General features: G+C 43.1%; 1 protein-coding gene across 1 annotated transcript in view; it reads right to left on the reverse strand.

Moving 5' to 3' along the window:
* Positions 1–2,696: 2,696 nt before the first annotated feature.
* The window catches only part of LOC102064984 (gamma-aminobutyric acid receptor subunit rho-2), a 33,118-nt gene continuing 19,465 nt past the window's right edge, over positions 2,697–16,349 (reverse strand). Inside the window, exons 4-9 of the mRNA XM_005483950.4 lie at positions 13,386–13,609; positions 9,999–10,081; positions 8,468–8,608; positions 8,085–8,237; positions 7,282–7,478; positions 2,697–3,338 (exon numbers count right to left, since the gene is read on the reverse strand). Coding sequence (XP_005484007.3) covers positions 3,030–3,338; positions 7,282–7,478; positions 8,085–8,237; positions 8,468–8,608; positions 9,999–10,081; positions 13,386–13,609 — 1,107 coding nt within the window. The 3' untranslated portion in view covers positions 2,697–3,029. The remainder of the gene's footprint in view (positions 3,339–7,281; positions 7,479–8,084; positions 8,238–8,467; positions 8,609–9,998; positions 10,082–13,385; positions 13,610–16,349) is intronic.

The following is a 16,349-nucleotide window of genomic DNA, read 5'->3' on the forward strand; positions in this document are numbered from 1 at the left end:
TGTTTAGAAGTAAAATTACAATGGAGCCAACCTAGAATGAGCAGGGCTGACATTTTCTCTCTTTGCAATTGGACCAAGTCGTCCAGAGAAGGCATTTTCATCAGTAACCTCAATTTGCCCAAATCTCCTGTGCACTTGTGAAAATCCGCTCCTTCAGTGGGTTCATTGTCCATCTGCTCAGTGCTTCAGAGAACTGGGTTGTATCCATCAAAGAGCATTCAAGCCCAGCTTCAGGCACTCTCTCAAAACACTGGTTTTGGGATCTGGCAACTGGAAGTTAGACAATGCTCATGGAGTCCCTTGTAATCCAGGGGAAATCAAAGATGAAATACATTGTCAATACCACACTTCAAATATCTGCTCTAACTTCATGTCTAGCCACTCTCCTCTGAATAAACAGAAAAATACAATTCATAATGCTGACTGAGGGAGAAGACTTGGCTTTATTTGCATCTATACTTTTAATTTGCTGATTCAATTAACAATGAGCTTAAGTAATGCCTAAGATAGAGGAGGGATTTTTTTTTTTGCTTTAGTGGAAAAACACCCTCTTGATGGTTTTACAGGCTGACAAAAGCAGACATCAATTTCTATCAGTTATGTACACATGCAAATAAAATAACAGTAAGGGATCCTCTCCAAAAGATGCCTATTGGACATTAAAACTACTGGGAATGCTAGTACAAAGATGATAGGACCTAAAGGACATCTTTGCCATCACATAACTTCTAAGGGAACAGGAGGTGTAAGAAAAAGAAATGGCAAAGTAAAGCACTAGGGCTTCCTGGGTTTTGCATGTCAAGAGTCATTATTTAATGACAGCACTCACTTTTGGGCTGTTTGTCTACACTTATCCCTGGTTTAATATCATTGGAATGCAGGGGAGCTGTAACAGCATCATAAGGCAGGAGAGATACCTGCTTTCTTCCAGCTGGGCTGGTTCAGAGCATGCATTTGAAGAACTCACTGGTAACTAACACAAAACTGGATTCCCACTGGGGGGCCTGCTCAGAAATCATAGGCATGCCCCACACACGTGCTATCTAAGCCTGCTGAGCCCATTATGAGGTAGGCAAATCCTAGTGCTCCTCACTTCCCAGATGGAGGAGCCGAGGCACTGCGAGGTTAAATGGCATGTGCTGTGGGTAATGCCCAAAGACTGGCAAAACAGGGGCACAGGAACCAAGCTTCTCACTCCCTCAACTCTCTGGTGGCTTCATGCTGTAGTTGGGCTGCCTTTCCCTTTGCTGCAGCTGTCCTGCTGCCAGCTGGGACATCAGCTCCTGTTTTACACTCAAAACTGCTAATGCTGAAGAATGCACTAATGCTTTAACCTAATGCTGAAGTTATGCCCAGGGTTTAACCGTTTAACCTCTCAAAAGATGAGTGGTCTATTTCTTTAATATTTTTTGTGTCTTTCTGGTAGTGACCTCCACCTGTCAACATGAGGAGTATCCAGGTTTCAGCTCCATGAGCAATGAGTGGTGAATGCACTCTCCTGGTGGCTCAGGAGACAAGAGGCAGGCTCGGCCATCCTGCCCCTCAGACACTGTCCTTCCTCTTCTTGCCAGCAACTTCAGGGCTGTGGTTTCTTACTTTTATGACCAGACAGAACTCCATTCATGTCAGTTATTAACATGGCTGATTAAAGAGGAGCATAGTTGTTAATTTTAACTTCTCTCATCAAATAATTTTGTTTCCTCTAAATCAGCTTGACTTAGGCAGTAATATTTGAGGCACAAGGGAAAACCTGGGTATGGCTGACAGCCAAGAGTTGACAATTCTCTGCTACTTTCTGCATCCCCTGAGATTTAGGATGTAAGAATTCCTGCTATGTAAGCAGAAAATTTCATGTGTTGACAAATAATTATGGTTACAGCAGTATTTTTGTTTGCTTTTTCTTTATTCTAACCTCAGTCCTGGCTCTTCACATGTCAAGCTCTGCCCCCACTGCTCAGCTTCAGCTTGGTAAACAAGTGTTTTGATATACATAATCTCCACGACAGCCAAAAAGTCATGGTGTTTTCTTAAAATAAGGAGCACACAGACCTGAGCATTGCTGTTGTGTTGCTATCATGTTTCTGCATTTGGGTTTTGCTGTCAGTGTTGTTAGCAAAGGAAAAGGAGATATCACAGGATAGGAAAAGAACTGCCAAGCACATAAGCGTGTTACAATGCTGTGCAGCAGCTTCAAAGGACTTACATCAACCTTAGACCCACAGTGTTATCCCTGGCCATTTAATCTCTGACATGCCTCTGTTTCTGCAGAGAGGTTCTGGCAAACATGCATCCCTTTTGATCCCAAATACTTGAACAGAAGGGCATTGTGTTGACTGGGAGAGGCACATTGGGATTTACAGTTTGTCTGTGGGCTGCACTTTGTAATCTAGAAAAAAACCCTGACTCAAACATCCCACCTGTGCTCTGTAACCAGCCCAGCTGATCCTGGCTGGCAAGCTGTCCTAGTGGTACTGATGAAGGTTCTGTCCAGACAGAAAGCAAAATCTGTACCCTAAAAGGAGGTGTTCTTCACAAAACAATGGGAAAAAGTTATGTTTATATGCCAAAGAAAAAACAAAGTAATTTTCTCAAAAGTAAAGGAAAGTACTCAGTCTCCTTACTGGAGAAGCACTGTCCAGACCTCCCCACACAAGTTGCATTTATTTAATTCTTTAGAGCTCACATGAGCCTTGTCCATTGCACAGCAGGCACCACCAGTGTGGCCAGCCCCAAATGAGCATCCAGCACTTTTGGCTGTATGGTGGACACGTATTTTCAAGTATGAGAAATGTCATGTGTCATAAAGCACACAGGATCAGGGGCTGGGCTGGAAACCAACCAGCACAGAGAGTTCCTCCATGAGGCCTGCACATGCAATTGCCTCCTGGGGGATGTGTCCTCCCATTTACACTTCAAAGAAGCAATACAATAATCAGGTTTCTAGTTTTGTGTCCAGATTAGACCAAAAAAAAAAGTACCAACAAAACAGTGTTTTCTAGACATCTTCTGATTCAGAAGTGCCAGCATGCTTAGCTAAAGACAGACCAATATATCAAATTAAAAAATATATAGGTGCCTGGGAATATTAACCTTGAATATTTATCAATTGCATGAGTGTTCTGGATGATGCGCAAGCCCACTTGGCCCTTCAGGCCTCTCTTCCTTGATGAATTAGATTCATTGCTCATGGCTAGATGCACAACCATCTTTTCTGGTTTTTCCTCTTCTGCTGCCATCTGGTTTCTTGTGTACCCTGCCAGGCTGTTGGCATCAGATTCACTGTAGTTTCCATCCAGCATCATAGTTTTTGAGTGAGGTATTCCACACGAACACGAAAACTAGAGACATAAACAAGAAATATAGCTGAATATTGGAAAAACATGTAAGCAAACAAAATGATGCCTTTCTATTAACAGACAGCTTGTAAAGAGTTCAGTTCAAAATTTTGATTGAGATATTTTCTCTTTGAACAAAAAAGTCTTTTTTTTTTTTTTGCTTGTTTTCAAAAGGAAGAAACAGGGTTTATCTCCACTGTTTGGACAAAACAGCTTCAGAAAAGATTAGAAAAATGTTTTAGCAGACATATAGTCTAAGCAAAAGGTCTTAGGTAGCTGTTGTTTAGCCTTACTGTCTTAAAACTCCTTATTATTCATTCTTTGTGTTTATAAATATTCATGGATAAGATGCAGTTTAATCTGTGGAAATGGCTTATCCAGTACATGTTACAGGAAGAAAAGGGCCAAGTTCTGGTTTTACAGATACACATGCTTTTTTCATAAATCTGATTTTAAACCAAGCAGAGGACCAGCTAAAAGCATAATGTCAAATCCCAGTTGGAGCTAATAGCAAAACTTGTATTGACTTCAGAAGCACCCACAAGACTAAAAAATTCCAATGCATACAGATAGAATTTTGAATAGGAAATGCAGTCTTCAACAATTCAAAACCTTCAGTTTTCCTGTCCCAGAATATGGATTATGTATTTGCGTGCAAGGAAAATGGACTCCAAAATATCCTTGCTGTTAGGAGTTCCTGTATCTGATTTCCCACAGACCAATTTCTTTATCCAATACTCCACCAACTTTGATGTGTGGGTTTTCCAAGAACTTGTTTTCAAGGATATGTTCAGCTAAAACAAATGTACATATCTGAATACATCTATATATATAAATGTATATAAAATCAGTATGTAATATTCAGGATGCCATTGGAAACCCTGCAGTCAAGGTTTTCCTTCAAATTATTTAAACAACAGATCACATTGCTTATTGAAAACCTTAATATCAACTTAAGGATTTGGCATAACCAAAAGATTTGGTATCAGCAGGTCATGTTCAGAAAAGCACGTCAAGTTAGTAACCTTCTTACTTTAATTTTTTTGATCACTCCATGAGTACAGCTGAAGATCAGCTGGGTTTTAAGACACATTTTATTCTAAGCAGGCACACTTTGAAAACTCCACCCCCAAAACTAACAAAACCAAACCAAAACAGAACAGAACCAGAGTGCAGCTCCCCAAAAAAGGACTGCTGTGATTTAACCCCAGCTGACAAATAAGCATCATGCAGTCGCTCACTCAACCCACCTTCCGCCCTGAACTTCAGAAGGTTGTGGAGAAGAATCAAATGTAAAACTTGTAGATCAAGATAAGAATAGTTTAATAATTGAAATGTGTTCTATGGTGTGGGATATCCCTTTGGCTCATTTGGGTCACCTGTCCTGGTCATGTTCCCTCCCAGCTTTTTTAGTTTACCTTCTTACTGGCAGAACATGAGACACAAAAACGTCCTTGACTCAGGATAAACACAATTTAGCAACAACATTAGTGTGTTACAACATTATTCTCACACTGAATTCAAAACACAGCACTGTACCAGCTACTGAAAAGAAACTAACTCTATGCCAGCCCAAACCAGAATAACAGCAAACAACACAAAAACCACAGGGGAGAATTACACATCAGGCTTTCTATCAGGAACTGACAGGTCCAGGAGATGGTGGCTGCCTGTGAGGGACAGCAGCTACAATAACAATCCAATTGCTGCAGGACTCAGCAGACAAAGCAACTCTGCAGATTTACTGTCAGCCCCCAGGTCAAATTAGAGTTCCCATGGCTTCATGCACGTGTGATGACAGCCACCTCTATGGACAAGGGAGCCTGGCATGCTAGAAACCCACCTCCACAGAACCTAAAATTGCACTGATCCTCACATAGGCACATACACACAGAGGTGCACTACGTAATTCCATCCTGCTGGACTTTTATCCTATGTCTACAATAATAATTCAAGGACTGCCAAAGAGCCTCCTTGGACATGGGAATGCAGCTGACAGCACTATTAAAGTGCCAGAAAGGTCTCTGGCCTCTCTCAGCCCAGCAAGCATCGAAAAGTTCCCAGGGATGGGCTGGGAATAAGCACGGGGCCACAGACCCTTTGCCACAGGCATTTCACAGCTGCTCCTGAGATCTTCGGGGAGAGAAGGTTTAGTTTTGGATACTGCCTGTCTTTGTCCCTGGCAATTTCTTAATGTAGACATAACATAGAGCTCTCTTCTGGGAGGCCTTACATGTTCATACCAGAACTTTTGGGGTCTTTCATAGGGGAGCAGCTCTGGCTGACAAGATCTACATCTACTGTGAGAAATGTCTCTTCTGCTTCTTCAAGAGCTTCTTCCTCAAGAAATGCTATTTATTATCTCGGTTCCTGTTTCCCTACTGAAGAATAATATTGTCACACGTTGAAGACTGAGTACAATATTTTCTCTTGTGCAGTAAAAAGGTGTTTGCTGAATATAGAATTCAAGGGCAGATTTATTATATAAATAACAAGCTGTACCATCACTGGATGTGGCAAAACATTCCAGAAAACTTAGCAGAAAATTAACAAACCCTCTGAAGTTCATTTCATCCCTCTAGTACAGTTCAAACTAAAGGAGAAGAGCTTTCATCTTAAAAAAAAATAGGTTTGTTCTAGGCTAGTCAAACTTAGCAAGGATATTTCTTGTTACTTCCCATGACCTGCCAAGACATCATATTCTTTGGACATGGGATGCCTGAGAAGGGCTGGCTAAAATGTCATAGACCACTGCTCACATGCAGCAAGTCAGACACCTCCTTGCGCAGAGCATCTCTGCCTTGGGTTGTAGAGAACTGCTGGGCCCCAGGTGGGGGCTTGCAGGGACATGGACAAATTAAGATACTCAGAAGCTGTTCAAGCAGCTTTCCAGAATCATAATGCTGCTGAGATGGCCTTGAAGAGAGGTAAAATTTCACCACAGGAGTCTGGTAAATTTATCTAACTGTTTTTTAAATGTATCTAATTACATTTTTTATGGTATGCCAACTAGGAAAGGTGCTGGGCTGTTATGGGGCTTGTGCTGTTCTTCAAGAAAGTCATGGGGAGAAAAGGAAGGGAAAGAGAAGGACATGCAAATCTAAAAGGGTAGTTCATAGAGGGAGATAGCATGCTTAAATTGTATGAAAGATGATGTCTGCATTGGCATTTCCAACAAGGTTATACAAATTTCTCCAGGAGTCATAGACAGTAGGTTACCAGTAGACTAACATGGTGAGTTCCTACCAGGAAGAAAGCAATCATAAAACATGGTGATGTCCTGGGTGTATGGAAAAAACTGAGCACAAAAAAATGAAAAAACTGAAAAATTTGACTGAAAAAAAAGGTGACTGAAAAAAGTTTGGCTCCAAGCCTTAGTGTTCAAAAGGCAATGGTGCTTTGTTTAACCACAAAGAAGAGCCTAGAGCTCTGTAAGATACCTCAAGCTGGAAAGGACTTGAGGCATCTCTAGTACTATGTCCTGCTCATAGCAGGGCCAAGATGGTCAGGATGTATCAAGTCTTGAAACACTCCAGGGATGCAGGATAAGACCTTTTATAGCACATTAAGTACAAGCATAAACTTGGCTGACTGTTGTTTGTGCTTGGTGATGGGAAACACCTCCACTATTACATCCATTAAATCCAGTTTCCAGAATAATGTTACCTGTAGAGGAAGGAAACTAATTTGCACCAAATAAGACCTTTAGCTTACTAAACAAGAATTGTTGCAGCTGCAGCAAAGCATCAGATTTTATACTTTCCCCTCTTGCCGATCAAATCCTGTTTTTCTGTGTCAGCAATTCAGCCTGAGGTGGAGTGGTCTAAACAGACCCAATTACACACATGGTTGTCAATTATTTCCCATTAACGGACAGTCAATATAAAGACCAGATCAGCTGTAAGGGGGAAAAAAAAAATAAGTGGATGACAAAAGTGTTCCTCACCCTCTCCCGCAGTTTCCTCTCCTTCCGCTCTTGCACTGTTGTCAGGTAATTCACAGCTGCGTATTCCAGCACCGAGAGGAAAACAAACACAAAACTGACCCACAGGTAAATGTCCACTGCTTTGATGTAGGAAACACGAGGCATGGAGGCATTCACCCCAGTGATGATTGTGGACATGGTCAGCACAGTGGTTATCCCTGGAGAGAATCAAGAGAAAGAAATGTTATTGACTGATACAATCCATGAGGGGTTTTGTCTCTAGAGAAACAGAAATTATGGCCTACATGATGCTCTGAAAGATGTTCAGTATAAGACGAATATGTGTAAAGTAGCTCTTCAGCTAATGCGGAATTGTTGTCCTGCCTACATTTTTGTGCTTATGATGGGCTGAGTTTTGAGGAGCAATGGAGCAGTCAACATTTTGCATTTAACAAACAGCATTTAACTCCCTCCTTAAACTCCAGGGTTTAAACACAATGCTGTTAAAATGTATTTTTACACACCTAATCCTAAGATCAGGTCTGCTCAGACCAGTGGTGACAAGGATGCCTGTTTCCTAGCTGTACCATTCTGTGTTACATCTTTATTTTTAAGACCACACCACTTTCTGTTCTGAGCTGCATGTAAGTGAGGAAGACTGCTAAATGATGAAGGACTCAAGACAAGGTGCAAGTTATCCATTGTATTAATCATCAGTTAAAACTACAATTGCTTGCACAATATCTTCAGCCATCAAAAGGAACAGTTCCCTTTCCTGCCACAAAGCTTTTCACACAGCCACGGCTTGTTGCAGTTGTTCTCACCCAAAGAGACTCTGGCAGGAACTGCTCGTCGGTCGATCCAGAAGGACACCCAGGACAGCATGACCATGAGAGTGGCAGGGAAGTAGGTTTGGAGCAGGAAGAAGAAGATGTGTCGGCGTAAGGTGAAGTTTATATAGAGGCGATTGTACCAACCTTGGAGAGAGGAGGAGAGCCAGAATCAGTGAGACCAGCCTGGACAGCAGGTACAGAGAGACAAGACCTTTCTTTGGTTCTTTTCTTTCTAAAACTTGTAAATCAAGAAACTGAGTTTTCAAACAGACTGTGGAGCCTACACTTCAGTGACATAATCCCAAGAGCCCCCTCAAAAGAAGTTAATACAGTAGTAGGTTAAGCAATAGTATCTCATCAGAAAAGGCCAATACCTGTGCTACTGTAGAAAGCCAGTCTTGATGTGGTGTGGAACTTTTGTATCAAAAACTGAGACAAAGAAATTTTTTCATCAGTTTTCAGAGATTCATTCCCATTTTTCCAATACAGCATCAGATCTTCATCAGTATAAGCATCTAAGGGAAAGAAGAAATACAATGTGATGTGACTTAAGCTTAGAGGTCCAACAAAAGTTAATACATCCAGTCTTTGCCATGAACTAATGCCACAGGTAAATTTGCCAACAACTAAGGGTTCAAAAGATCTTGTCATATAATATACTGTGACAACAACAAAAATCTGAATTCAAGATTCAAGAAAACAAATCCTCTTTTTACTTCACATTGAAATGACATTTAGAAGGGTACTCTTCTGAACATCACAGACTAAAAATAGATAATAGCTCAGGAAATAATAATGGGTAAAAAACCTTAATTTAGAGGAAGGAGGAAGCGTGGACACTTCAAACAGTCTTAGAATGATAAAAGCAAAAGGGACAGGTGAGAAGCAAAATAAATATGTTAAAACTATAAATGAAGAACATAGAGAATTTGTTCACTAAGTAACAGGATTGGGAAATGAGAAGAGGGTTATTAAGGTCATCACAGACAGGAGGACATGGCTTAGGGACAAGAGGCTGGGGGAACTTGTTCAGCTGGGAGAAGAGCAGTCTGTGGAGGGAGAAGAGCAATCTGTGGTGGGAGAAAAGCAGCCTGTGGTGGGACAAGAGCAGTCTGTGGTGGGAGAAGAGCAGTCTGTGGATGGAGAAGAGCAATCTGTGATGGGAGAAGAGCAGCCTGTGGTGGGAGAAGAGCAGTCTGTGGTGGGGTCCAGCTGCTGCCCTGCTGACCCTCATGGAGCGGGTGGCAGCAGCCTTTTCCCAATGCTTTGACAAAATGGAGAACGAAAGGACAAGAGGCAAAGGCTGCAAGTCTCAGCAAAGGATTGTTCCCAAGAAGATAAAAGGAAATATTTTCAGGATCAGGGCTATCAAATATTTGAGCATGTTGCAGAGAAAAGTTGTGGAGCCTGAATTACCTTGCTCAAAACCCAGCTGGACATAGCTCCAAGCAACCCATAATGAAAAACTCCCTGCTCTCAGCAGGGTATTGGAGCAGCTGACCTCAAGGTCAGTGAAAATCATCCTCTGATTCTGATTTTTGCAGAGAAGCCTTCAGTTAAATAGCTGGGGGGATCTCAAAACAACCAGATATTAGTCTTGCCATACACTGGAGAAAGTCTACAAAAAAATCCTAGTGTTCACATTGCTTTCTCCACCAAAGAAGCTGAGCCCAGACCACAGTGTTTGCAGGATCAGGATTATGTCATAGGATGTTTTCCTTGCAAATTCTGGTCTTGCAGCACAAGGACTAGATCATAATACTGCTGAGCCAACAGGACTCCTAGTAACTGTGATGAGCTATTATTTCAAGCTCTAAAATAGACAGCATTCTGAAACATGTCCAGTGAAATGTTTGTGCAGCCAGTCATGGAGAACATCTATCTAGAAACACGGATACAACTTACAGCTTTCCAGCTCCAGAGAACACGTCTGAGAGTCCAAGGGGAAATGGCTGAAGTCCATGTTGCACATTGCTGTCACTGTGACCCTAGAAATCAAAAACGAGAAAAGCTGGTCTCTATGATAAGCAATCAAGAGAGAATGTTATCACAGATAATTATTCTGCAGCTTTTAAGCCAGAAACATTGCATGATGTTTGCAAAAAATCCACAGGAAAATGCCTACCAATTCTCCATGTTCAAGCTAGATGGATTATACATAGAAGCTCAAAAAATGTAATTTCAATATCAAGGAATTAAAGCACTATCTTGGATGTTACTGTTATACTAATGTCAGTATAGATATTTCTACTGTGTTTTACATCCAACTATTTGCCTACAAGACTACAATGTAAAGTAACTTCACCATTTACTTTTGAATATTCCCTTGTGTGCAGTTTAATTAAGGTTTCCACATTTTCCTCTCGGCTCAGTTCCCTCCATAGTCACCCCAGAATGACCCAAGCCTGAGGAATATGACCATCCTTACTGCAAGCCCCAAAATTCCTTCAGTACATATATTATTAAGGCAAAGGCAGTTTCTTACAGCTCTCAATAAACCCTTTTAATCTGAGGGGTGTTTTTCTGGGGCAGGGGTTGTAAAATGGGTGTAGCTGGTTTTCAGTGAGTGAGATTTGCTTCTGTTAAGTTTTTGTCTTAGCTAAAAAGCTGCAGCAATCACAGCTCCAGTTTTTAAAGTAGTCCAGTTGTGCACAACATTACATAAGAAGTTTTCCAGTGGGTCAGTGAACTTTCCCTGCAGACGGATTTGCAGTGGAGCTCCCGATTTACGAGGGGCAAATCAGCTGTGACTCATCGTTTCAGAGGCCAACTTACGTTGGTTGTGACCATTTTCTAGATGCATTCCAGATGTTGATAAAGGACTTTTCCTCTGTTCCAGGGATTGTGATCCAAATCCTACCCTGACCTACACACTCATCACCCCTGAAAGGCACATGCTGTTCATTTTGACTATAAACTACAGCAAAATTTTGCCATTTGAGAAAAATTTAAAGAATGTTTTTGGGGATATGGTCCAGAAGGTGTCCTGCAGTGATGGCCTCCCCTAACTGTATGCAGCATTTAAGCATTGCATAACTCAGTCTCATTAAAGTGTGTTATTTTCTTTCTCTGGCATCACCTGGACTGTGGCACAACCTGTGGTCAATAACAGTTTGTTAGTCAGGGGCAGAACAGAAACTTGGCTCATCAGTATGATATTCCTCAATTAGAGTGCAGTGTCTAGGTGGCTTTGAAGGCCCAGGGCCCAAAACAGGAATGAAATGTTCCCCAGCCCACTGCCAATCCCATGCAGACATCTCAAGATACCTGAGGGCATTCCCAGCACCGCTGGACACCCATCACCCATCCACCTTTTTCAGCTGGATACTGTTCTGAGTGTTCTAAACACCAGCAGCCCCAAATGCCATGGAGATTTTCTTTCTCCTTGGATTTTACGTATCAAATTATCATTTTAACAATTGTGCAATCGGCTGTGATGAACTCACAGACTTTTCTCTCGTGGGTAACATTAAAAAGTCACATCACCTCCCCAACAGACCACAGAAGCAAACTTAATAGAAAACTTTTCTAAGTTTTTGAAAATCATTTTACCATGGATGATATGAATAAGTTCCAGAAAGATCCTAGAACAGAAATCCTTGGCTACAAAATATTAAAAGGTCACTGAACACTCAGAGCATATTTTCTGTCCTGGGGAAATATCCATTTATTTGGGCTCTTGAGCTTTTCTCCTCTGGCAGTGTATTTTTCTCTGCTTCTCTTTTTTCATTCTTCTGAAGGAAATTAAATCTGCAGGGATGCTGATGTGAGCAGTCATAAAGGTGGGCTGGTTAGAGGGGGAAACTACTGAGCAAAAAATGTCTGATGAAAAATATGGACAGAGAAAGGGAACAAGACGAATCCCTGAGAAGCTCAGCTGGCCTCTTTGACATGCAGATAGGGTACCTAGAAACTGGAGACATCCTGAAATACCATCAATAACTGCCGAAAAAGAGTGCTTTAACAGGCACTTTCTTGTAAGAAAAGGTAGGAGATTATCTTGAAAATAAAAGAGTCTGGGAGAACAGAAAACATCATTAACTATTGGCTGTTACAGGTGAAAAATAAAAATTACCAGCATCTATTGTCTATTCAAATTGGTGGCATCCTACACCCTCTTATCTCTCTGGATATAAGGAGGCCTTAATTTTTATCCAAAATGTAGCCTTTCTCTGAGACCTTTCCATGCTCCACACACTTTTCTGCTCCTTAGAGGGTTGAATTTGGTGCATGAACTTTCTACCAGCTCAAGACTCCTGGCTGACTCCATGCCCTGTGACTCAGAGCATCTCTGAAATGAGACACTGCTGTCTCACTGTCCCCTCTGAGCCCACTTTCATCCCTTCCTTCCATCCCTTGGATGATTTTCATCACTTCATGGTGGTATCACTGATACCAGTGCTGTGCACCTGCACAAGCAACCTGTCCTAAGGGTACCTGAGGGTATATTGTGGATGAAATGTAAATTCATGTAATGTAACAGGAAATACCCTGATTAGTAATTGGCTGTTGCCACATGACTGACAGATTCCAAATTATTGATTGCTGACAGCAATTTGCAATAGAGTGATATGGATATGCAGTCACTTTATTAATCATGGGTGTAGTTGCCAGTGGTGATTTTGTGGTAGTTTGCTTGCTAGTGGTGATTTTTGTGGTATTTTTGATAATCTGTATAAAGGTAGAGAAGTTCAGAGGATTAAGCCTCCATGTCCTTGTGTGTTACAGAATCCTGCAAACCCACAGTCAGGATCCGTGTACACCCGCAGGATGGATAAACCTCCAGGTCATGACAGGCATCCCTCAGGATTCCTCCAGCCAATAAATCTACTAGAAAACCAGGATGTCTTGAATATTGCCATTTCAGCTTCAATAAACCTAAACATTTGCATCAACAGGAAAGCAGAACAACTGAAAAAAAAAATCTAGACAAACAAGAAGGAAAATAGGATAATTATAGCGGTCACCATCTGGTATATCAGCAGCTTCCAGTTTAATCACACACTGACCCTGGGATGAACATTCCTGCTTGACTAAGCCCTCCACTGACTGCAAAGAGTTGGGGGCATGCTTCCCCCAGGAGGAGATTACCCTGTTACTGCTCACAGCACGGGCTCTCAGAGTTTCATGCACAGCATTTTGTGCTGGACATCCTGGCAACAGGGCTCTGCATCAGCAGCAGGAGCAGCAGGATTGGCAGTAGCAGTCCTGGTGATCACCAAAGTCAAGCCTGGAGCCAAACTGGCAGCAAAGCCCCAGGGGATGCCCAGGGGAGGCAGGGATGCTCTGTACCTCATGCTGTAGAGGACGTGCCCATCGGGGAACACTCGCAGCATGATGTTGTCCGTGGTGGTGTCATGGATGAAGGACCTCTTGGAATGCACAAAGAAGACATCAGGGACCCAGATCTTCTTCACCAACCTGCCATCAAAGGTCATGCTCTTGTTGTTGGTGCTGGGAAACGAGAGACGCTCGTCCTTCCAGTAGTGCCTTAAGTACAAGGTCATGGTGAAATCCTTCAAAAAAGCAAAGAGAACCAATAAAGGAAGAGAGCTCTGTCAGTGCTGCACTCTAAACTAGGGCACACCAGAAAGAAAACTCACTCCCACCAGAGAGATGAGATCTTCTCCACTCTCAACTCCTGATTCTTTCCTCTGTCAATGCTCTCTGTCAGTAGATTTTCCTGACAAAATAATTTAAGCCAAAACAATGCATAGCCAACTATGGAATTTATTACAGTACCGAGTAATGTTCAGATCCAAACAGGATATAAATATGCCCCAAGAGAAGCAATGCCCTGAATAAATGATTCTTCAGTTCTGGCAAAATTACCTTAGAGGACTATGGTAGCAATAGGATGATCAAGAGGAAAAACTGAAAGTTAGCTTAACGGTCATGCTAAACACTAAGCAATTTATCCCCAAAAGGACTAAATTGTTGCAAACAGCAACCAGGTGAGGGAACTGTGTTTCCTAACGTGTAAGTGTGTAAATACAATTCCCTTTTAGGTTTGTTGATGGGGCAGGAGCTTCAGTGACATAAAGGAAAACATCTATTTGTTGATCCCAACCTGGCAGTTGCTGCTTTTAGAGCTGAATCTACTCTCATGCTGAGAGATCAAATACACTTATTTCTTTTATATTCCCAATTAAGCAAGTGGTTATGGGAGCTGCAGCTGCTTAGTCTGAGCAGGCAGCAACACAGGCCAGGGTTTCTCCCTAAAGCACTTTCTCAAACCACAGCCAATCAATTTGGTGACAGTGACAATCAGTTCCCCTGACTCTCTGCTTCAAAGGGCTGTCTCACAATGGCCATGCATTGCCAGTAGGTTTTTCATTAATTTGTCAGAGCAGGCTCTGGTGCCAGTCCTCCCCTTGATGCCTGGCACAGCACAGAGCTGGCCAAACCACTCTGACCATGGCAGAGAATGGCCAGGGGGACACTTCTGCTCCCCCACCTGCAGGTCCCCACCTTATCACACAGGCTCCTTCACTGCTCATCCCAGGGATGCTGCCAGCTCCTGCTCCATACTGGACACTGGCCACCTTCCCCTTACATCCGCAGTCCCAAAGAAACACTTCCAGCAGCTCCTGCCAACGCAGAGCTTAGGTTACAGCCCAGCTAGAAGAGTCAGCCTCAGGGACCAGACATCAAACTCATCAGTTTGAGTAGAGCTGGGGAAAAGGGAACCAAGGAAGAGGCACAATTGCTGCTTTCTTAGGGCAGCAGCAATTAGGGGTCAGAGCAGGTTATATTAAAACTCAAAAAAGGAGTACAGAAGAGCCTGGCAATTCAGGGTTGCCAGTTGCCTGGCCATGACATGAGGCAGAGGGACATGGGGCTGCAGGAGAGGAACACCATTCTCATGGTTTAACTCCAGCCAGCAGCTCAGTACAGCACAGAAACTTGCTCACTCCTCTCTCCCATCACCTCCAGCCAATCTAATGGGGAGTAGACTTAGAAGAAGTTGGGTTGAGATAAAAAACAGTTTAATAATTGAAATAAATAATAAGAAGAAGAGTAACAAAAAGGAAGATGAAAAGAGAGGGGCAAAACTCCAGAAAAACAGGTGATGCACAATACGGTTGCTGACAGATGCAAATCGCCCAGCAGTGATCAGCCCCTCTCAGCCACCTCGCCCCAGTTTATACACTGGGCATGATGTTCTGTAGTGTGGAATATCTGGAATATCCCTTTGGCCACCTCAGGTCAGCTGTCCTGGCCATGCTCCCCTCCTCACTGGCAGAGCACAGGACGCTGAAAAGTCCTTGACTCAGGGTAAGCACTGCTGAGCCACAAATAAAACACTGTGTTATCAGTATCGTTCTCATACTAAATCCAAAACCAGCACTGTACCAGCTGCTAAGAAGAAAATTAGCTCTATCCCAGCCAGAATCAGGACAGCCAGGCAGCCTGAGGCTGTGGCTGCAAAATGCCTCTGGGCAGCTCCATCATCAGAGCCTGGGGGAGTGGGGACCATCAGCCAGGCAGCCTCAGCACTGCTTACAGCCACTCCAGAGGAGGGGGCAGAGGCTGTCACAAGGCACAGCACAGGAGGGAACTCACTTTCCTGCTTTCCAGGCCACCCCTCTCCCTGTCCTACCCAACTGGAGCTTCTCATCTCTCACCTTCAGCCCTTCCTCTCTCCAAACAGGCAGCACAGTGGCCTCTGCAGTGGCCAACCCTCCTCTGCCTCCAATGGACAGCCTGGTGCACCCAATGCTGCCAACACAGAGACAAAGTGACAGCTGACAACAGCTTCTAAGTATAAAATCCAACTTAAGAGGCTTTTTCATGGCATGGTTCAAAAGAGGCAGTGTGCTGACCGCTCGTTCCTTTCTGACAGCACACACACTATTTACAAGCAAGAAAAGGGGTTTATTTCAGCACCCACAAACAGGAAAGTCCCTTGGAAAAAAAGGTTTTACAACAAATTGCGAGAATGATAGTACCTGCCAGAGGCACTGCCAATGAGTCTACACAAGTATCTGAATTTTGGCAGCCTATTTCATGTTTGTTCCAAGCTCCAGGCAGAGTGTGTCCTGCCACTGCACAGAGCATCAGCCCATCCACATCAACCAGCCAGGCACTGGTTTTACACCCACCTGCTTTAAACAGCCCCTGGCTGCTCTCCCTGCCATGCACAGTCCTGCAGACACAGTGGGTTGGGGCTGGTGATGCCTCAGCCTGGTCCTTCTTTGGGGCACCAGGAGCCTGCTCAAGCAGTGACAGCTGAGGCCTGCCCAGCCCAGGGTA

Source organism: Zonotrichia albicollis, chromosome 3 (genome assembly GCF_047830755.1).
Source record: "Zonotrichia albicollis isolate bZonAlb1 chromosome 3, bZonAlb1.hap1, whole genome shotgun sequence".
Taxonomy (NCBI): Eukaryota; Metazoa; Chordata; class Aves; order Passeriformes; family Passerellidae; genus Zonotrichia; species Zonotrichia albicollis.